Here is a 20,778-nt window from a genome sequence, read left to right as displayed (position 1 = left end):
TTTATGTGGGTGTTTAAGGCTTAGCAGGAAAATTTGCAGTGGAAAAGGAGGGGTCTGATTTGTTCAGTATGAATTTTGGGGTGTTTTCTGGATGCTTTGAGAGTTGATAACCACTAAGATTAAACAAAAAAAAAATGTATCTTTCACAATGTATGATTAGCTTGAAATAGTATAAAAATATTGAGAATTTAATATTCTGTGTTAAATCCCTTTTGTGTCAATATTAAAGATTACATTACTGATTTGGTCACAAGTGGAGATTCTGAGGTTTCAAATGTCTGCTGGCTGGTTTTTATTTTATTTTTTAAAAAATCTGTCCTTAAAGACACAGTTTTGGGGATGATCATCTCTTAACACTCATGATGGTTATAGAGCAGTTCTTGGTTTCCAGGTGGTGAAATAAAATTAATGGAAGACTCCTAATTGGTTTTTGATGGCTTCTCATCAGAACTCATCTCAAAATTCGAGTACAAATTATGATGGACTTGTAGCATTCATAGGCAGTGCAGTATCAAATCTGTGATCCTGGAAACTGTAAATTGGGCCAAAATTGGGGCTTGAGTCAAGGGATGCTTTATAATTCCTGGCTGCAGGATGGGGAGAGGCAGGCAGAGTCATTAGGCAACTAAAAATCCCTGAGTTTTCAGCTTTTCAGTCACTAAAACATCATTTGGAGCCTCAGGTTGCTGGGCTGTGTGCTCTGCCTGTTGTCAATAATGGCTTTTCATTTTCAAGGAGTGAGAGGCCTTCAGGAATTTGTTCAATTAAAAACACAGGAGTTTTAAATGGGACATAAACCAGAGAACTGAAACCAGTGGGACTTTGGTCCAACAATTTGGGTGGTTGTCCTGCACACAAATGTTCAATGTTCTGGCAGGATCTCTTGGGAGTTTGGAGTTGAAAATATTAATGAAAGGAAATTTAGAGATGTGTCTGTGTTGTTGAACTGCAGGAAAAGCTGCTTGGGTGGTGGGAAGCATGAGCACAGCTTTGGTTTTTAAATCTTGTTGCCCATCTTAAATCTTCAGTTGCCCATGGAACAGAACATGTCAGGTTTAAATTTTATTTTAAAAATACTATGTGCCATATAATGATGGTAAATTTTCCATTCTGAAATGCAAATTTCTGTGATTCTGCCTGGGTGTGGCTGTTTTAAGTAAAGTGCAACAGCATTAAGTAATTTTGAAAAACAAAATTGCGTCACATTTTGATGGTGCATGTTACTAGAAGTTTTCCAAATGCCACACCAGTGTGAAAAATTGTGGAGTTCCTTCCTTAGAAATGATGTGTTACATGACTGTTCAGTGTTTATAAACTCTTCCCAAGGAATGATTAAGCAGATAACTCCAAGCACTGCCAGCTGCCTGTGGTTGGAACTACACATATTAAATACTGATATATTGGACATTATCCACAGAATTCCTTTCCTCTCTTTATCTCATGAGCAATCCTTGTGCTGTGTTGAAATAATGTAGAAATGTAATATTTGGGGCTCATCTGGTGTTGCAGCTGAGATGTGCAAAGTTCAGCAGGAGTGAGTGGATCTTTTAACTGCATATTTTAAAAAAAGCAATGATTCCAGTGTAATAGGAAGGTAAATTGTTCACGTGGGCAGTGTAGCCTTGGAGGCATCTGGTGAAGACACAAGGATTAGACATAAAAAGTGTGGAATTCAAATCTCTGCCTTGAAGCCTGTACCATTGTTGTGTCCAAATAAAGCACAAATTCAGTTTTAATAATTCAGCCCTTCAAGCATTTGTAAATGGATTAAAGTTTAGTGACAGAAGAGGCTGATCTGAACCCCCTGTGGAAATGAAAGTATTTGGGTAATGCTGTGTCTCAGAGTGGGCTGGAAGTGAAAATCAGGATGTTTTGTGGAGAATGAGATCCTGCTGTACATTGATTGACAAAACCATGCCTGCAGACAGGTGTTAGTAGTGCAGAGGGAGGGATGGACAGATAGACAGACAAGGAGAGGATCTCTGCAGCTCACACAGCCCTGCTGAGGTGTCTGTAAATCTGCTGTGTTAGGTGTTCCCTTATCCCCTTCCTGCCACCACAGCCCTGAGTGGCTTGGCCAGATCTAACCTTGCCAGGCCAGGACTGGTTTTGTTTGGGCACTCCCAGCCCTGCCTTGATTTGGGCTTGGAGTGGAAACCACCCTGTGATGGTGCAGTGACTCACAGGGCTCTGGTGTTCCCCTCTCTGCTCTTGGGGATTCCTGCTGCATCCCCTTGATGCCTTTGAGATTAGCAGAGCCCTGCCTGGAGGAGATTTCAGCCCTGATCAAGAAATTTGGGGAAGCAACACCATGAGCAAGTGAGAAGTGTTGTCACTGGGGGTTTCTGAGGTGGAGTTTTACATTGCTGTTCATGGCTTGGAGCTGTTTCACTAAGTGAAGGCTCTTTATGGGTACCAGAAGAGCTGCAAAAAGGTAACACAATCAATAACTGAAGTGTGTTTAGCTGAATGTGAGGTGATGAGCCTAAAAACCACCTAAGATGGAGCCTCATATAAGCTGCTGGTTTTATTTCTGACATCTCTTTTCACCCTGGTTCTGTTAACTTCTCTATTTTTGGTTAACTTCTCTATTTTATCCTTCTAGGTTATCTACTGTTCATTTGGAGGAATATCCAAAGGGCTACACTTCAATAACCTGATAGTTGGATTAGTTCTACTCACAAGAGGCAGAGAGGAGGAGAAAACAAAATGTAAGTGATGTAAATTAAAACATAACACTGAGACAGTGAGTGTAAAATGTGACCATCTTACAGTGAAGACAGGATTTTTTTGGAAGCATTTTAAGCTATGTTTTTTGAAACTAAGTGCATTTTTGTCTTCTGTATTCATAACAATTAAATATTTGCCAAGTCATCATGAATGTCAGTGTTGGGATCCTGCAGGAAGCCTGATGGTCTCTGTATGTGGGCAGAGGAAGGAGGATGGCATTGATATTTTTTGAAAAAAAAGAGAAAGCATCTGCCTACTGACTTCTGTTGTTTTGTCTTCTCTGTTAATCTCACTTGATAATACTCATTTTCCTTTTGATTACAATGGCAAAAGACAAGGAAGATCTTGACCTAAACCTTGTGGACCTATATTGAACCTGGATTAACCTAAGTTTTCAGTCCTTTAGTTGTTGCACAGTTTTTGACATTCTCACCCAGTTATAAACTTTAAATTTGAAAAACATCACTGCCATAGATGTTTACACATTTTTCTATTTCCTCAGATATTTTCAGCCTCTTCTCTAATGAATCTGGGAGTTATGTTGTCCGTGAAGAGATGGAGAAGATGCTGCATGTGGTGGATGGGAAGGTCCCAGAGTCACTTAAGAAATGCTTCTCTGAGGTATGTCAGGCACCTTTTCTCCTGCTGCATTTACAAAAAAGTCAAGATTCCATTAAGCAGCTTTTTTTTCATACCCAAGCACGTATGGGAACAAATTGACCTTGTATAAATGGGGTAAAACTCATGTTTTTTGTTTTGTGGTATTACATGTAATTTGTGTTGATGGGAACAGTGTTTGGTGTATAAATGCAGGCATTCTCTGTGCTGCTTGGAAACAGATCATTTCCCAATGGTAATCATGTCATCAGGTAAATTTAAATACTAATATTGCTGGTGGGAACTTAGTCATTAGTGTGAGCAGTTTATTGCTATCAGGGAAGAAATCTAGAACACAGAGCTGAGAAGAAAGAAAATCTGCACCCTGGATTTAAAAATGCCTGACAGCAATGGCTGCTTCAAAATAATGCTTTTATATTATTGCTTTTGTATCATTGTTCTGCCAGGAGCTACAACATTTAATTATGCTTTAGGTTGTTTGAGAGATGTAAACTTTCTGGAGTCCTCCTCTAAAGCAGGGCATTGGTACTCAGCCATACTCATAGATGATTCTTTGACTCCAGGGATCCTGATGAATTTTCAGGGTTTTTTTGCTTGGTTTGTTATCAGAGGACTCCAGCAAAATGGAGACATCATTGTCCATCCCTCTGGCAGAAGGATTGACCAGATTGACTGGAAGTTTATTTGTGGCTATCAGTTTACTTAATTACTTCAGATTTGATTGTTCTGTGTTGGAGATAACTCTGGTTGTGGGCACTGCCTGAGCCAGGCTCTGATCTGGCCCTGGTGTCCTGCTGGCTTTGGAGGCAGTGATTGCATTCCTGAGTCCTGGCTGGAATCATAAATCCTGAGTCCACTGCAGTCCAGCTTCTGGAGCTGCCCCACGGTGCCATTTCCTATTTATAATTTCCCATCAGTGTGCTGTGATGAATTGCACCCTCCAAGTTAATTGCACACTGTCCAAGAAATCCAGAAATACTTTATGAAGCCTTGCAGGAAGATGAGTATCAATCTGGGCTTCAGAGCATTTTCCTGTTCAAGAAAATGCTGCATATTGATTTTTCTTTTCAAATGAAAATAGTGTAATAACCCACTCAGCAGGATTTACTGGGCTCTTAATCATCCCTGGTCATTGCTGGAGAGGGAAAGTTTAATGTTCCTGCTGTGGGCCTTCCTGCCTGCCTTATGGAGGATGGCTTTGATTTCAGGGATGATGTTTATAGGTACTTCTGTTCATCACAATTATTGCATCTACTCAGCGAGAAATAGAAGCTTTTGAATATATCTGAGTTTTCCTTTTGTTTCTGAAATAAAGGGAAAAAATTCAGTGATAAGTGCATTGCTCATAGTTCAGCTGCAATCATTGCTTGCTTCAAGTGTTTTCTTCCTCCTGTCCAAAGTTTTATTGTCCCTCCTCATTGTCCTCCCAGGGAAAATTGGAGTTTTAATGACCCAGCTCTTGCTGCCTTTACAAAGAGCAGTGCAAAAAATAGAGGGAAAGGGTGGAACAGGGGTGACAAAATGTTATTTTCTCTTCATCCAAACTTTTGGAGAAATGAAAGAGTAAGAAATCCAAGTGAGGGTGGAGAGGCCCTGGCAGCTGTGGCTGCCCCTGGATCCCTGGCAGTGCCCAAGGCCAGGATGAGCAGAGCTGGGAGCAGCCTGGGACAGTGGGAGGTGTCCCTGCCATGGCAGAGGTGGCACTGGATGGGCTCTAAGGTCCCTTCCACCCCAAACCAGTCTGTGATTTGTTGGATGAAAATATCAAACTCTTCAGTCTAGAAAAAGAGGCATGAAAAGAATGAGTGTGTGGAACTGAAACAACCCCTGCAATGGGAATAGGAAGCAAATGTTTCAGCAGGGCTGGTGATGAAGCTTTGGAGCAGCCTGGCAAAGGGAATATAGTGAATTTTCAATTTTCTGCACTTGGCAGTTGCAGACAGTCCGTGGCCAAATGCAAATTGTTGGATTCTGTAGAGATGTAATTCAGTGAAGTTTAATGGTCTGTGATATGAGGGGAGTTTAAATAATCAATGACTTGAAACCTCTTCCACTTTGCAGCCCCCTGTTTGTTTCCCCAGAGATGAGAATCTCCATATAATGAGTTTGTCTACTGATAATGGGTTTGCTTTTATTTGAGGTAGTTTTGTAGGTCCTGTAGAAATTAGTCTGCTGATCCCTATGGTTTCATGGCCACAGCTTGGCAAGGATTCAAAGAAATGGTTTAAACAGCAGTGAAATTGTGTGAATGTGTAGTTTTTATGTATTCCTGAACAGGGAGCTCCAGCAGACACAGAATGAGGAGATCCTGGGAATGTCATGTTCACATTTCTGCTCCACTTTTGGTCACTAGAGGCAAAAAGTCCACATGTTCCTGCAGTAATTAATCACAGCATTAGTTATTCCCAAATCTGATTTCTCTGTGTTGTTTGTGTACCTGCACAGATAGAACAGAATGTTTATGATTTTATAGCACCTGTTTTGTGCTGCAGCAGAGCTGGTATCTATAATAATACATTCAAATTCATCAAAATAACCTCTGCTATTTTGAATTGCAAGTAACCATTTTTCTTTTCATCCCTTTCACCTGAGGTTCAGGGTAAATGAGTTTCCAAAGGCCACATTGAGTAGGTGGCTGAAATGCAGAGAGAACTGAAAGTTAATTTCCCTCCCATTGCCGTTTCAAAAGGAAAGGGAAAAACAGGCATGGCTCCAAGCAGAAAAATTACATTAGCACTTATTTTTCTAGGAGATTGTCCCAATTTTTTGTTCATACAGCTGGATGGTTCCTGTTTACTGGCAGTGAGAAAAGCAGCTCCCATTTTCTGGTTTTTCTTGCAGGGTGAGAAGGTGAACTATGAGAAGTTCAGGGTTTGGCTGCTGCACAACAAAGACGCTTTCACCTTCTCGCGGTGGCTGCTCTCAGGAGGGGTGTACGTGACCCTCACTGATGACAGTGACACCCCAACCTTCTACCAGACCCTGGCTGGAGTCACACACTGTGAGTAAAGGTGCTTCTTGTCCTGCACATCTTTAAAAAATCCTGCCAGAGTTCACAGGCAGAATGGTTCATTGAATCCCCCTGCATTCCCTTCAGCGAGAGAATTTCCTTCTCTGAGCTCTCTGCTTGCTGTGCTGTGATGGAAAATGTTGTGTACAAGGACACTGGGTTGTTATTTTTAAGAGATAATAATGCTGAGGCTACAACACTTCCATAGAAGTTTGCTACCAAGCAAGCTAAAAAGAAAAAATATCTTCTGAAGTGGCTGGCTGGTAATACTGGGTTTATTTTTGGTCTTTATAGTGGGTTGTAAAACTACTGAGAGAGTTGAGAAAATAATATTTGTTTCAAAAATAAGTGTTACCTCTTAATTTGCTTCTCCAGTAAAATAAATAATATTCCTGGCATGTGGTAACTAAAGAGAAGCATCCTCAGGAATTGTCTCCAGGGAAGTGATGCTTCCTTATGTCTCTGTTAAAGTAAAAGAAGGAGCAGCTGGGTTTTAAATTAAATCTAAAAACAAAAGGCTGATAAGCAACTCTTGATGTACCAGTGTAATGGCAGCATCCATCCCATCCCTGAGGATCCCTGGGAGGAGGGAGGTGCTTGTGGAGGTGTCAGGGGTTGGAGCAGTCTGGTTGTGTTTTATGTGCTCTCGTGGATTTTCCTCACTGGTGTCAGTGTGGGTTTTAATCCTGCAATGGGTGAGAGACTGAATAAAGCAGCACTCCCTTCTTACCCTCTTGGTTTGAAATATGGGCATTCAAACTCCTTTCTGACCATCTGAAATGAAAATGCATAATGAAGTCAGGAGTTTATGAGCAGGTAATTTATTTGCATTCCATGAAAGGCTGCAGGAGACATTGAGCTTACAGAAAACCACTGAATATTCTGAGCTCTCATAGACAAGGCAGAGAAAGAGGAGTGTGAAAAAAAACTCAACCCTCTGAGTGTTCTGGAGTTCAGCTCTGGGAAAGATCTTGACCTGTATCAAACTGAGATCTGCTCTTTTCTATGCTTTGAAGTTAAAACTTTCAGAACAGTTTTTACTGGTGGGCTTTCCACTGAAAATTTATTTATACTGAAAGTGAAGTTTGGAATTTAAAAAATAATTTAAATTTAACAGCTACTGTTTTAGTAGATTTTATTTCATATTTATTGTTGTTCTCACTTCTGGTTTTGATGTCACTGGTACCATTGTGTCAGAGCTGGGATTGAGCTTTTCAGTGAATTCCAGAAATACATGTAGCTGATGTGGTTATTGTCCACAGAATTGGAAAGTTCATCTGACAATTATGTTTGGACTTCTAGATAAAATTAAATTTTCCTGAATTCCCTTGTGATTTACAGCAGTTTAGGAATCTCATCCAACAGATGCAAAACTAAGGAAAATACAAGTGCTTGAGCACTTGGAAGTAATTTCAGCCTAATCAGGTCACTCCAAGGAGTAAGAAATTCAGTGCAGAGGTATTTTTAACACAGCTGAATGTGTAAAACACTGAGAGCTTGTTCTTAATCTTTTTCCTGGGAGAATGGTTGCCTTTGGAAGGACCAGGAAGTGAGATCATGTTTGGTAAACTGAGGCAAACCCCATCATACAGAGAAGGAGGGAAAGGTTCCCATTTTTATTGTAAAAGGAATTTGTGCCACTCACTGGTGCCATGAGGAATTTCTCAGCCTGGATCTCCTGGCACAAACCTCAGACCCCCTCCCCAGCCTTACCTCACACTCTGCTTCCCATCCAACTTCTTGGACAATATGTCAGAGCCATGAAAAATGGCACTGCTAAAAATAGGGAAAGTTATTCCCTTTGATTTAGAAAGAGCCCCCATTTCACTGCAAAGCATCAGTGACTCCATTTCAATTTGCTTAACGAGCCAGGCTGTCAGGGAAACAAAGGAATACTAATTTTTTGTTTGTAAATAACGTTTGTTTTGGTGTGCAGATGACTTTAATTGCATTTCTCAACACATAATTAGAAATGAAATTTTAAAGTTACAGGAAGTTGCACACACTTGCTACTTTTAATCAAATTTTGTTCCATCTCACTTAAATCAGAAATATGAATAATTTTATTTGAAAGCTGCCAAAGTAACTGGCCTTTGTTCCTAAAAAGGCATTTTCAGGGATATGAATGTCTTACACCTGAGGAGTGACCAAGCAGCAGTAGTTTGGATTTTCTCAGTTCTCTAGTATGCTATGCATTTAAATTTATTGAATATATATATTTTTGAAGCTATCACATAGAACAGCACCATGGTGGAGTCTGTAAATCCCACATTTCTGTCTCACTGACTCAGGGGACACCTCATTGATTTCCTTCATTTAGCTGGAAATGTTTTTTCTGCTCCACCATAGGTGCTGGTTGCCTTTTTGATGTGTCATTTTGGTGTGACTCAGTGTCATGCAATGGGCTTAGGCACTCAGGTTTCCAGCCCTTTTCCATGGGAGAAATAATTCTGTTCATCAGGTTGCTGGTTTTGAACTGACAGGATGTTTAATTTGTGCTTCTTTGTCACCCAGTTCTTGTGTCACTGAGTTCTGATTAAATAACATCCAAATTCCCCTTTGAATGGAAGAGACTCCTCTGTTGTCAGAAAAATTCCTCCTGTTCTTTCTGACAGTTCTCATCCACCGAGGTGCAGTTATGACTGCAATCAGGACAAATAATTCTATTTTAGAACATACATTTATCACTCATTTAGTACAACAAACAAGAGCAGCCCTGGAGGAGCAGGCAGAGTGGTGGAAATGGAAGAGGCAGATTTTGAAACAGCACAAAACCGAGGCTGAGTGTTTGTGTCAGAGCTGGGATTGTCAACTCTGGGGGAGGATGGAGATGGGAAGGAAAATCACTGAGGGGATCCCTGGGTGTTAAATACATGTTCTGGAGCTGGGACACCCACTCTGGGAACAGGGATGTGTGGAAGGCACTCCAAGCCAAGCCTGAAGAGTTTGGTTTTGTGGGAGCTGCTTTAAGTTCCTGTCATTCCCTGCTGCCTTTCCAGAGTGGGACCTCTGTGAGAGGAGCTCTTGGCACCTCCCTGTTCCCATCCATATTCTGCTGCTCAAGGATCTCTCCTGGCTGTGGTTTTAATATTCCCTTCCCTGTGTTGTTTTTTTAAAGCACAAAGATGAAAGTGTGACAGCAGCCCAGGCCAATAAGTAAAAGCCTCGGTGTCACTTAATCTGTATTTTGCCACTTGTTATCCTCTTAGTTCCAGGCTATTTTATGTCTTGCAAAGCAGCTCTCAATCCCAGAGTCTTCTGGGGGTTAATTTGAAAGCCACAAAGGAGAGTTTTTAGTGAGAAGCAGTGTTTGGGGTGAGTTGTTTGGGCTCCTGCCTGGCCATGAAGAGCCCTCTGTGGCAGCAGGGCCTGGGGTCTGCCTGGAGCACGTCAAGGTGAACAGGGAGAGCATCCAGGTGCTGGGCAAATATTGGGAAAATGTTGGGAATATGGTATGTTTCTGCTGCTGTGAGCCAGACAGGATTGTACCCATAGGTGGGTAAATATTGAACTTTTGTCATAGTGGAGTACTTGGTGCATTCTGGTGGTGTCAAGAATTGGAATAAGAAGTGGCTGAAATGAAATCGTGCTTTTAAATTTGTTTTCTAAGGCAGGTTGTTCATGGCTTGATATCTGTGGAATGTTTTAGAGGGGCATTTTGTGGGAATGGCATTAAAATGTAACTTGGGGGTAAGGGTTTATCAGTGCCATGTTGATCAGCATCCTAAATTAATTCATTTTAGTAGTTTTACAGTTTAGATGATATTTTGACTGAAAATGTTCATTTGTTCTTCCTTTACAAGAAGACTGTGCTTGAGTTGTACTTATCATCCCTCTGATTATATTGGTGTAATTCTTAGTGAATTAAACCAAGAAACATGATTCATAATTTTAGGGATCTGAAAGTTTTTTGTATTTCTAATGAGCAAGTGATGAGAGACATAAATCAGCATGTGGTAGTAAACTGCTTAAATTTCTCAGGTGCATCAGGTCTATGTGACCTCAAATAATCATATCATGTATTTAATTACCAAAATGAATAATTACTTGGCCTAGAAAGCCTGTGTGTCCTGAGGTTTTGGCCTATATTGTGTATATAAAATACATCTTTGTAAGTAATTTAAAGTAATCTGAATGAAAGCCCAGTTTATACTTTGATGTGATTTGAGCAGACATTAAGGAAAAACTTTTCTATTTTGAAAAGATAAAATCCTTTATCTGTACAAAAGCTCTGTGGAATATGGTGCTTTGTCATGCACATTGATATGTTTGGGTATTAAGTGCAGTGTGCCTTTCCCATGCTTCATTTAACTTCAGCAACAAATATGATTATGTGTATAATCACAAATTGCCAGAGATTTCTTTTAGTTTGCACTGATGGAGCAAACTGCATATCCTGAGACTGATTTACAAGATTATGTGCGAAAAATCTCTCTGAAGAAATCAAATTATGCAACAGCTGCTGCTCAGCTGCAGTTAAAGTTCCTGTGTGCTGCAATCCAATAAATCCTGCTCCCTTTTATCCACTGCAACTGGAGCACTGGGCTGCAGTTTGTTACAGCTGTGAATGAGAAATATCCTTTGTCACATTTTTATTCGTGGTTAACCTGATTTGTGTGAGGCTAATCAGTGCTAAGAATGTTATTTACTATTTGGTTTTTACTTTCTGAAGTGTTGGCTCTTGGGTAGAAAGTCAGCACACTGGGGCTGGAATAAAAATGTAACACTTGTGCTAACACTGCTCAGCTGCTCTTTTAAAGGTGATTATTTGAAAATTCTGTCTTTGAGTGACCATGTCAGTGAACAGAATCACAGACAAGATGCTTTCTGATAACTTTTCATTTCTGAGATTAAATAATAATAATCACTGTAGAAACATCTGTGAAATACAATAAAAAATCAGAATACAACTGACTTCTACTATATTTGAGAGTGGCTCTCTGGCAAATAGAATGTTCTTAATTACTAAAGATAAATATTGCACCTGCCAGAGAGAGGTTTCTGCAGATTTCCTCTTCAGTGAGGACAATCTGAGCTTCCTGCTGCCTTTTGAATATTCTCAGTGTTCCATCACTTGAAGAATGAAGTGCAGCTCACACATTTGTTATTCTTCCTACTTAGAGAGGTGGATTAAAAGGAAGCAAAGTGATTTACATGGTCATGCACAAGAGAACATAAATAATGCTTTTGTGTTTGCTAATGAGAGCAGTAAGGTGGAAGTGGAATTCCTGTAAGTGGCAGCACAACCTCCCCTCTCCCATTGCTGGGGAAGGGGAAGAGCCCTGGGATTCTCCTCACATCTGGGATATTTCTGTGTGCTGATCCTGCAAGAAATAACTCCTCCATTCCTCTTCCTTGATTCCAGTAGAATAATATTCCTTTATAAATTGGGATTGCTGCTTCCTCATGTGTTGGGGACAGATTTTACAGTAGGGCCTGTGGTGATGGGATGTGGGGTGATGGGTTTAAGGTGAGAGTAGATGTGAGAAAGTTTTTGTATTGGGGTGTGGATTCCTCACCCCTGGAAACATTCCAAGCCACCTTACAGGAAATGCAAACCCCTTCCACTCCTCCAGCCCCAGATATTCAGATTTTCCCATCTTTTCTGCTGAGGGTAAGAGTTGTGTAAGTTTTGGTGCATCACATGAAGCTCCTGCTGGTTCTCCCAACTGCTTCATACCCACTGCACTCACCTGAGTCACTGTAAAGTAAATTACTGCCACTAATGACAGAAACAGGCAAAGAAATCAATACAATTTCAATTAGACACAACTTTTTAGGCAGAACCCTTCTGTTCTTAAGCCTTCCAGGATTATTATTGTTTCTGTGGACTAAACCAGGCCAAATAGCTCAAGTTAAACCTATTAGAAAACTGGCGTGGATTTAAAGGCTCAGAACCATCTGGGAATGAGATCACACGTAGTGCTTCTTAATATAGCCAGCTTTGTCATTACAGATCTATTTGAGAACCAATTAATTGGCACTGACCTAAAGCACTCTTGTGACACACTTGCATATGTAAAAAGGTTAGAAGAATTGTTGGGCAGAGATCTAATCTTGTTTTTTTATATGTATATATATTTAATTTCAAGGGTAAAGCATAAATAGAGCATTTGTATGGAATGTTTTGAAGGAGCACACAAGTTCTTCCTCTGGCCATTTTTATCCATCCTTGCTTGTTTTTATTTCTTGGGTTTGGGTTTTTTCCCCTTTTTTAAATTGCCTTTAAGTTCCTCTGCATTGTAGTTTTGTGTAACCACTCCCCAGTTTACTGGGATTGTAAATAATTTTACTGGGAATGTAAGTAATTCTATAGTATAAATAATAATATGACACAAAGTGTATTTAGGGAAAAAAAATGCTGACATAGAATGTTTAAATGCTGCATTAAAATTTAGCTTTATTAATTTAGCCTTGTTACTGTATGAAAAATCTAAAAATTTCAAATAGGAGTTTGTTAAGGCCAGCCAAGTATTACATAATTTTCATAAAAGACCTGTGGTGGTTTTTTTTATCTTTTTTGACGATTTAAATACTGAATACCTTGGGAAAATAAGACACTGCACATAAACTCTGCCTGTTCAAATCACCAAAAAGAAACAGGTGAAAAATGAAGAGGCTCAAACAGTGGGAAAAGTTAATTTGTGTTTTTACACACCTGTGGTGATGTCATTGATGGTGAACTCCTTGATGAGAAGATTCTGTGGACAAAGAAAGTAATTTTGGTTTATTTTTGTTGATTATGCAGTGGAAGAATCCGACATCATCGACCTGGAGAAGAGATACTGGCTGCTAAAAGCCCAATCAAGAACTGGACGCTTTGATTTGGAAACTTTTGCCCCCTTAGTGTCCCCCCCAATCCATCAATCTCTGAGTGAAGGTATGGAGTGAGAATGGAACCTCTGCTGCTCTGTGATGCCTTTGGAAGTGTCTGCTCTGAAATGTCCTTTAGGCTTGAAGGACAGAATAACTTCACTGGGTTCTGAAAAATGGGAAAAGAGCCCCAAGAAATCTCTGTGGGGAAATCTGGAATCCTGAAGGAGGTGTTGCATTCTTATCAGTTGACAGGAAATATATCAGATTTTATTAGAAGCTGCCCTGGAGTTGCTTACAATTTTTTCTTAAGATTCTGTAAAGACAAAATAAATTTCTGAGAGAAAATGGAGCATTTTTAAATTGGGAGTTTGATCTGTTAAATGACAGCTCAGTGTGCAAGTCATGCAGCCAATAAACCCCTCCTCCCCAGCAGTGTAAATTAAGGAAGATTTTATTTTATTCAGGAGACTCAGGGGATTTGTAGGTTGTTATTTCTACTGACAACCAAACTGGTCTGTCCAGTTGAAGGCACTCTGGTAATAACTGGAGCCCAATTGCCATTTGCTGCATGACATGAGGACACCCAGGGACATTCCACTTGCACTCCCATCCTGGAGTGACAATTTTTTTATCTCCAAAAGGATAAGTGGCAGCAGTAAGTAACAAATAGGAAAATCGACTGCTATGGTAAAAAAATCAGAATTTTTGTGCAGTTTAAACTTACACTGTGGGGACACTTGAATGGTTTCTGGTCATTCTTTGTTGCTAAAAAAACCCAATTCTGGGATAAATAATGCTGAATGATTTGAACTCCTAAATGCTTTGTAGGCTGGCAGCTCCAGCTCTTAACTCAGGGCTGAGTTTGCAGTGAGATTCAGGGATTTCCACAGGAATTTCTGTTGGAAGTTCTGCCCACACTGGTTCAAATCAGTGCAGGGAGGGTGTGAGGAGCAGGCAGCTGCTCAGAATTCCTGATTCCCTCCCCACCCCTGGCTGCATCAGCCATCCCTACAAGATCTCACTCACCTTTAAATGGTCACAGTAGTGCTTAATTACCTTTATTACACTTAATGAGAATAAATGAGAAGTGTTGGTAGTTCTCCTTGCCCATGTTCCCCATTAACCCCTTGTGGAGGTGCTGTAACAGGAGATGCTTTTGTGGTTTGCAGGTTTGTTTAATGCTTTTGATGAAAACAGAGACAATCACATAGATTTTAAAGAAATTTCCTGTGGGCTCTCAGCATGTTGCAGGGGACCCTTGGCAGAGAGACAGAAGTGTAAGTATGCAAAATTTAACTGTTCATTTCAGTTTGAACAATGAGGTTTAGTTGTTTTCATTTTTTTGATATTCTTTTCCTGTTGAACAAGTCTGTGAAAAGTGACTTTGGAAATTAGAGAAATAGAGAAATATTAAATATCAAATTTTCCTTTTATAAAGGAGGATTAAACCTAATTTCCATGTATTTTACAGCTTGTCAGTAGTTCCATGTAAATTATCTAACTGGGAAAAAACTACATTTCAGAAGTTATTTTTGCAGTGTTCTGCATTTTGAGGCAGAAATGTGTATCTCAATATAGAAACCCTTAGCTACTCATTATCTAGAATAGAAAACAAATGTCCTGTTTGATTGTCTGTGGCAAAGATCATGTTGTGGCTTTCACTGCCCAGCTCCCAGCTGGCTCCCTGCAAGGTTCCTGTGTTTTGAAACACTTTTTGTTCCCTACTTCTCCAAAAGCACATTGTTGTAACTCCCAAGCTGTAATTCCCTGGAAATTTCTGGATGCACATATGTTCCCTGCTAGGTGCCATCAGCCAGCCCAGCACAGGGACTGCAGGAATGTGGATTGGAGCTGATGGAACACAGCTGCTCCATTTCCTCACCTCCACACGTGCATCCCCCCTGGCACAACTGTCAGCACTAAATCAGCTGCTCAGGGCTCTGCAGGCTTAGGGGCTGCAAGGAATAAAGAAAAAAAAGAGTTCTAACAGCAAAGTCATTTCCTTTTCCCTCAGTTTGCTTCAAGGTGTTTGACGTGGACCGGGATGGGGTCTTGTCTCGCACCGAGCTCAAGGACATGGTGGTGGCACTTTTAGAGGTCTGGAAAGACAACAGGACAGACAAAATACCTGTGAGTGCTGTCTGGGGGTTGGTTTCCTTCTGTTTCCTGAGCCATCCATCCTAAGGATGGTTGTACATCTTGTTTGGGTGGGGCTCAGTGAGGTACAGGCTCCTGGGGTTGGGGACAAATGGCTGTGCCTTGCCTTGCAGAGCTGTCACCTGCCCCAAGCACAAGGCTTGGTTTGAGTGTGTGTTCTGGTCTGTCCAAAGCACAGGGTTTGGTTAGAATGTGTGTTCTGACCTGTCCAAAGCACAGGGTTTGGTTAGAATGTGTGTTCTGACCTGTCCAAATCTCAGTGTTTGGTTAGATGTGTGTTCTGACCTGTCCAAATCTCAGTGTTTGGTTAGATGTGTGTTCTGACCTGTCCAAATCTCAAGGTGTGATTCTGATGTGTGTTCTGACCTGTCCAAAGCCCAGAAGTTTGGTTAGAATGTGTGTTCTGACCTGTCCAGAGCACAAGGTTTGGTTAGAATGTGTGTTCTGACCTGTCCAAATAACAAGGTTTGGTTAGAATGTGTGTTCTGACCTGTCCAAATAACAAGGTTTGGTTAGAATGTGTGTTCTGACCTGTCCAAATAACAAGGTTTGGTTAGAATGTGTGTTCTGACCTGTCCAAAGCCCAGAGGTTTGGTTAAATGTGTATTCTGGTCTGTCCAATTCTCAAGGTTTGGTTAGAATGTGTGTTCTGACCTGTCCAAATCTCAAGGTGTGATTGTGATGTGTGTTCTGACCTGTCCAGATCTCAGTGTTTGGTTAGATGTTTGTTCTGAACTGTCCCAAATCTCAGTGTTTGGTTAGAATGTGTGTTCTGACCTGTCCCAAATCTCAAGGTGTGATTCTGATGTGTGTTCTGACCTGTCCAAATCTCAAGGTTTGGTTAAATGTGTGTTCTGACCTGTCCAAATCTCAAGGTGTGATTGTGATGTGTGTTCTGACCTGCCCCAAGCCCAGAGGTTTGTCTGTAATGTTTGTTCTTTCATGCAAAGACAGCTACAAAAGCACAGCTTTTTGTCTGGGAGCCCTTGGTTTGAATTACTGAGAGTTTCCAGCATCTCCTACAGTTTTATTTTTATTCTGAGCACATCCTGCTGGGAGAATTTAACTCTGATTTCTCATCCTTTTGTTGAAGGAGTTGGACATGGGTTTGTCTGAAATTGTGGAAGATATTTTACATGTGCATGATAACACAAAGGTAGGAATTTGCTGTTCTTTCCTTGTCATTTTTATACCTCAATATCTTCAGTTTATTTATAAGGATGTGCTTTCTGTAGAGCAGAGATGTGTCAATAAAAGAATCTTTTTCAAGAAATGTCAGTTTTCCATTAAAATTTACCACGTTGTTCTGTGAAAGAAAGAACATATTTGAATTTTATAAGCCATTTTAATACATGAAGCTAAACCCAAAATGCATAACCAGATGAAATTAATTGGAAGCTTGCACTGTTTGCAAGGCTCTGCTGTGCATAACTAACAGCAGTTTTAAATCTGATGCTTGACTCCTGTTCTGGTGAAACTGTTCTTTGTTTCCTGTTAAAATTGATCTTGAGAGAGAGTGCAGAAGTTTATCTTGGATTTTATGCTCTGTCAAGACACATTATCCTCCTATGGAGGCATCTGTCATGACACACCAAAAAATCTTGGTGGTTTATATTGTGCTTTAAATGTAGCTGGGTGTAAATCTGTAATTCTCCTCCTTGCTCTTTGGAAATTTGGAGATATCCACAAAAAATATTGTGGAAGTTGCTTCCATTATTTCTTCCTTTGCTCCACTAATTGGGAAGAGTGTCTGGAAATGATAAATAATTTATGAAAAACTATAAAGAATGTCTAGAAATGCTTAATTGTGTGTTTGAGTAGTTGTCTTGCCTGCTTGTACCCCAACAAAGTGGTGGGCAAATACTTTATTGTAATTCTTTAATTGCCAAAGCAGTGCAAATTGTGGCTTCTCTGTTTCATCCTTGGAGGTTTTTATTGTTTGGCTTCAGTCTTGCTTCCACAAAGAGTTAAAAAAGAAGACTTCAGTCTTCAGAATATTTTTGTAGTGGCATCATCAGTGTAGTGCTGGAAAGAGCTGATGGTGCAGTAATTACATAAATTATTTAACCTCTTTTCATGTGTTAGCTTTGACCTGGGTTAGCTCTGGAGAAAATGGTCTGTGAGGAGAGGCAGGGCTATAAAACTGGCTCAGAATTCTTTTCCAGCTAAAAGAATCAGCTTGATCCCTTCACTGAATCAGAGCCCTGTGCCATGGGCAGTGCTGGGACTGGGGGGGATGAGGAATTCCTGGCATTTGTGTTGTCACCAGGCCTTGGTGACCCCAGCTGCTTTTTGGCAGCCTCAGAGGAGGGTGCAGGTGCTGGGCACTGGGTGTGGGTGATGGAGAATTCCACACTGAGCACTGTTCACCCTCTGAGCTCTTCAGTCCTCTAGGCTGCCTGTGTTATGCTAAAACCGGAGTTTTTTTCTTTCACTGGATCAAATTTTATTTAAACAGTGCCAGATGCCAATTTTTATGGAATCCCTGGATTTGTCATGCCTGGCATGGGACAGTTAATGAGCATTTTACCAGCCCAGCTTCATCTTTTGATGGTTTTTCCTTCCCCTTTCCTTCTCCCTCCCAGCTTGGACACCTCACCCTGGAGGACTACCAGATCTGGAGTGTGAAGAGTGCTCTTGCCAATGAATTTTTAAATCTGCTTTTTCAGGTATGTTTAGGGGAAGTCTAAGGTTGTAATTTACAGTAATTAACTGCTGAGTTTTCTGCATGGCCACGAAGTGCAGCATCAGCATTTGTGTGCACAGAGGGGATGTGGCTTTGCAGCCCTGGGCTCCTTGGCAGGGTGATTCTCTGATTATTGCAGTGCCTGAAGCCTCATCTGCTCAACAGAACCTGGTGCACTGCTCAGAAAATGAAATTTCAAGTGTATCAGCAATTATATTTTCCATTAGACAAAGGCTGGGTTTGAAATTATTTTTGTGGCAAATCTTTGCCAAGAAAGTAACCCAGGGAATGAGAAAAAAAAATGTAATTCTTTCCTTTTACATTTTCCATCAGTTTCCCTTTACATTTTCAGTTAAGGCCCTCTGAGGTACCTCTCATTGCTTCTGTAATGAAGCAGTCCTGGAAAGCTGGGCTGTCCTCTCACTGTTCACTTGCAGAAGCTGAGGATTAAGGAGGTGCTGAATTGGGTTTTAATTGAGCTTGAATTGGATTTTTCTAAATCCTTGAAAGCCATATTTTAGCTCTGGCTCACTTTGTACAGAAAATAACCCTCAAAGATATTTTCATCCACTGCAGTTTGTTCCTTACCTGGTTTCCTTTGAGGCTGATACTTGCAGTTTAAATTACAAAAATAATAATAATAATAGTAATTGGCTCATGACTACTTTATAAATTGCATTTTGGATGATGCTTTCCCAAGAGCTTCAGGGTGACTGAGTGAGAGTGTCCTGAGGCCACAGCTGGAAAGAGTAACACCAGAAAGTTCTTCAAATTCATTTTACCTTTAATTACATCAAGTTTGCTGAAGTTGCAACCTTCTCCAGAAGGGCTGTCTTTATTTTTGGCCTGTCTGGCATCAAGTATCCCCTCATAACTAAATATTGATGAACTAACAAATATCCCTGCAGTCTTGACAAAGAATGAATGAAGATGTAATAAATCTGTCTTAATGCTGATTGCACATCACCAGTGTTGCCCATTGCTCATTGGGAGTCTCATTTACAATGGTTTTTTTTTCCTCCTGGCATAGCTGCTGTATTTTCATTTTAGATTTTAATTTTTTTTTTATAACTTTATCACTTAAAGCACGAGGCAGAGTCTGCCATTGATTTATCTGAGCATTTATTTGAGGTGTCATGTGCCTCATCTGCAGACAGAAAAGCCAAATATTCTGAGTGGAAAGCTTGTCAACAAATGGGTTTGTTTGCAGAGGGCTTGGTTTATCTGAAGAATCTCATTTTAGCTCAATGCTACACAAATTTAAAAAGAAACACCAGACCCAGCTGTGTTGTGTGTGCTGGAAAATCTGTTGCTTCCCCCTGGCTAATGGCCTTTGTTTCATTCAGAATGTGATATGGTCTCTCTCCCTGTAATATAAATTTAAATAAGACATCTTAGCAGTGATTAGAAATCTCCAGCTGAGATACAAATTGATAGCCTCCAAAGAGCCATAAGGAGGAGGCTGTAAATCATGGGGTGAGCAGAGGAACCATCTGGGAGGGTCCTGAGGAGCCCTGCCCTGCTCTCCTCTCCTCTCTGCCTGTCCAGCTTTATGGGAAGGGAGGGAAGGGGAGCCTCTGACCCTGCCTGGTGCTGGGAATCAAACCCCACCCAGGCCAGACAGCTGGCCAGGACATGGGGCCTTCTCCTTCCAGCTCACTTCAAAACTAAATAAAAAAAAAAAAGAGAAAACTAGCAGCACCATGCAGAGGATGGCTGCACTTTGCACAGGGGTTCTGACTGTACTTTGGGGTGCTTGCTCTGCTTTGAACTTCTCCCCCAGCTCTGCAGTGCTTGTTTCCCTTTCAATCCCATCTAGAATTGCTCATTCTCAGCTTTTTCCCTTCCAATTCTCTTTTAACTTTTAGTTCATCCTCTTCCAACCACTTGCACTCTCCCCAGTTCCTCATTCCCTCTCTCCAGCACACCCAGAAATCCTAATTTGTGCATCTGACCCACATCAGTCCTGTGATCTGTCACAGCCTGAGAATCATGAAAACTGCTTTTCTCTTCCCCTTAATATTTGTCCTGGGGCATTTGACATTCTTGGTGCTTTTATCTTAACAGGGGGAACAAGTTGGGAGTCTCACAGCTCAAAAGACTTTTTTATTAGTGATTTATTCAATTCTAAGTAATCTTTCTCCATTATTAAATGATGAGGAGTCTCATCTGAGTTGGGTTTTTTTGCTTTTATTTGCCTGTTAATGAGAATTTCTTTCTTTCTCCAGGTGTGTCACATTGTTTTGGGACTGAGACCTGCCACCCCAGAGGAGGAAGGACAGATCATTAGGTGTGTGCTTTGCTTAGAAGCTTAAATGAATTTCAGATCCACTTCTAGTATTTTCAAAAGAACTGGAAATTCCCTGTTTGAGCTAAAAATTCCCATTCTGTCTGTGCAGAGGCTGGCTGGAAAGAGAGAGCAGGTATGGCCTCCAGCCTGGGCACAACTGGTTTCTCATTGCTATGCCCTGGTGGCACCAGTGGAAAGAATATGTCAAATATGTAAGTAGAAAAATAATAATAATAATAATAATAATCTATACTGAAGGGGTGATTTCTTGTCCTTCTGAATGTGTTGATGGAAAAAGCAGTGTGGAGGAAATGACTGCTGAACCAATAATGCTGAGAATTGAGCATCTCCTGTCTCTTGGTGGAAAATGATTGTTCTGCTGAATCATGGTTATGTGGGGAGCTTTGCTCTGTAATTTCATTAAACTCTCATCTCTCTCATCTCAAAATATTTTTGAATAAGAACCATGCT

The 20,778-nt window shown here is 40.7% G+C and overlaps 1 protein-coding gene across 3 annotated transcripts in view; it reads left to right on the top strand.

Annotated features, from left to right (window-relative positions):
* USP32 (ubiquitin specific peptidase 32) overlaps window positions 1–20,778 on the top strand; it is a 62,457-nt gene that overhangs the window by 20,736 nt on the left and 20,943 nt on the right. For all 3 annotated transcript variants that reach the window (XM_033078100.1, XM_033078099.1, XM_042779900.1), the window contains exons 3-12: window positions 2,606–2,711; window positions 3,233–3,351; window positions 6,190–6,349; window positions 13,107–13,238; window positions 14,344–14,451; window positions 15,189–15,304; window positions 16,425–16,487; window positions 17,917–18,000; window positions 20,246–20,307; window positions 20,417–20,519. In XM_033078100.1, coding sequence (XP_032933991.1) covers window positions 2,606–2,711; window positions 3,233–3,351; window positions 6,190–6,349; window positions 13,107–13,238; window positions 14,344–14,451; window positions 15,189–15,304; window positions 16,425–16,487; window positions 17,917–18,000; window positions 20,246–20,307; window positions 20,417–20,519 — 1,053 coding nt within the window. The remainder of the gene's footprint in view (window positions 1–2,605; window positions 2,712–3,232; window positions 3,352–6,189; window positions 6,350–13,106; window positions 13,239–14,343; window positions 14,452–15,188; window positions 15,305–16,424; window positions 16,488–17,916; window positions 18,001–20,245; window positions 20,308–20,416; window positions 20,520–20,778) is intronic.

Source organism: Catharus ustulatus, chromosome 22 (assembly GCF_009819885.2).
Source record: "Catharus ustulatus isolate bCatUst1 chromosome 22, bCatUst1.pri.v2, whole genome shotgun sequence".
Lineage (NCBI taxonomy): Eukaryota > Metazoa > Chordata > Aves > Passeriformes > Turdidae > Catharus > Catharus ustulatus.
This window is presented reverse-complemented; position numbering and strand designations above follow the sequence as displayed.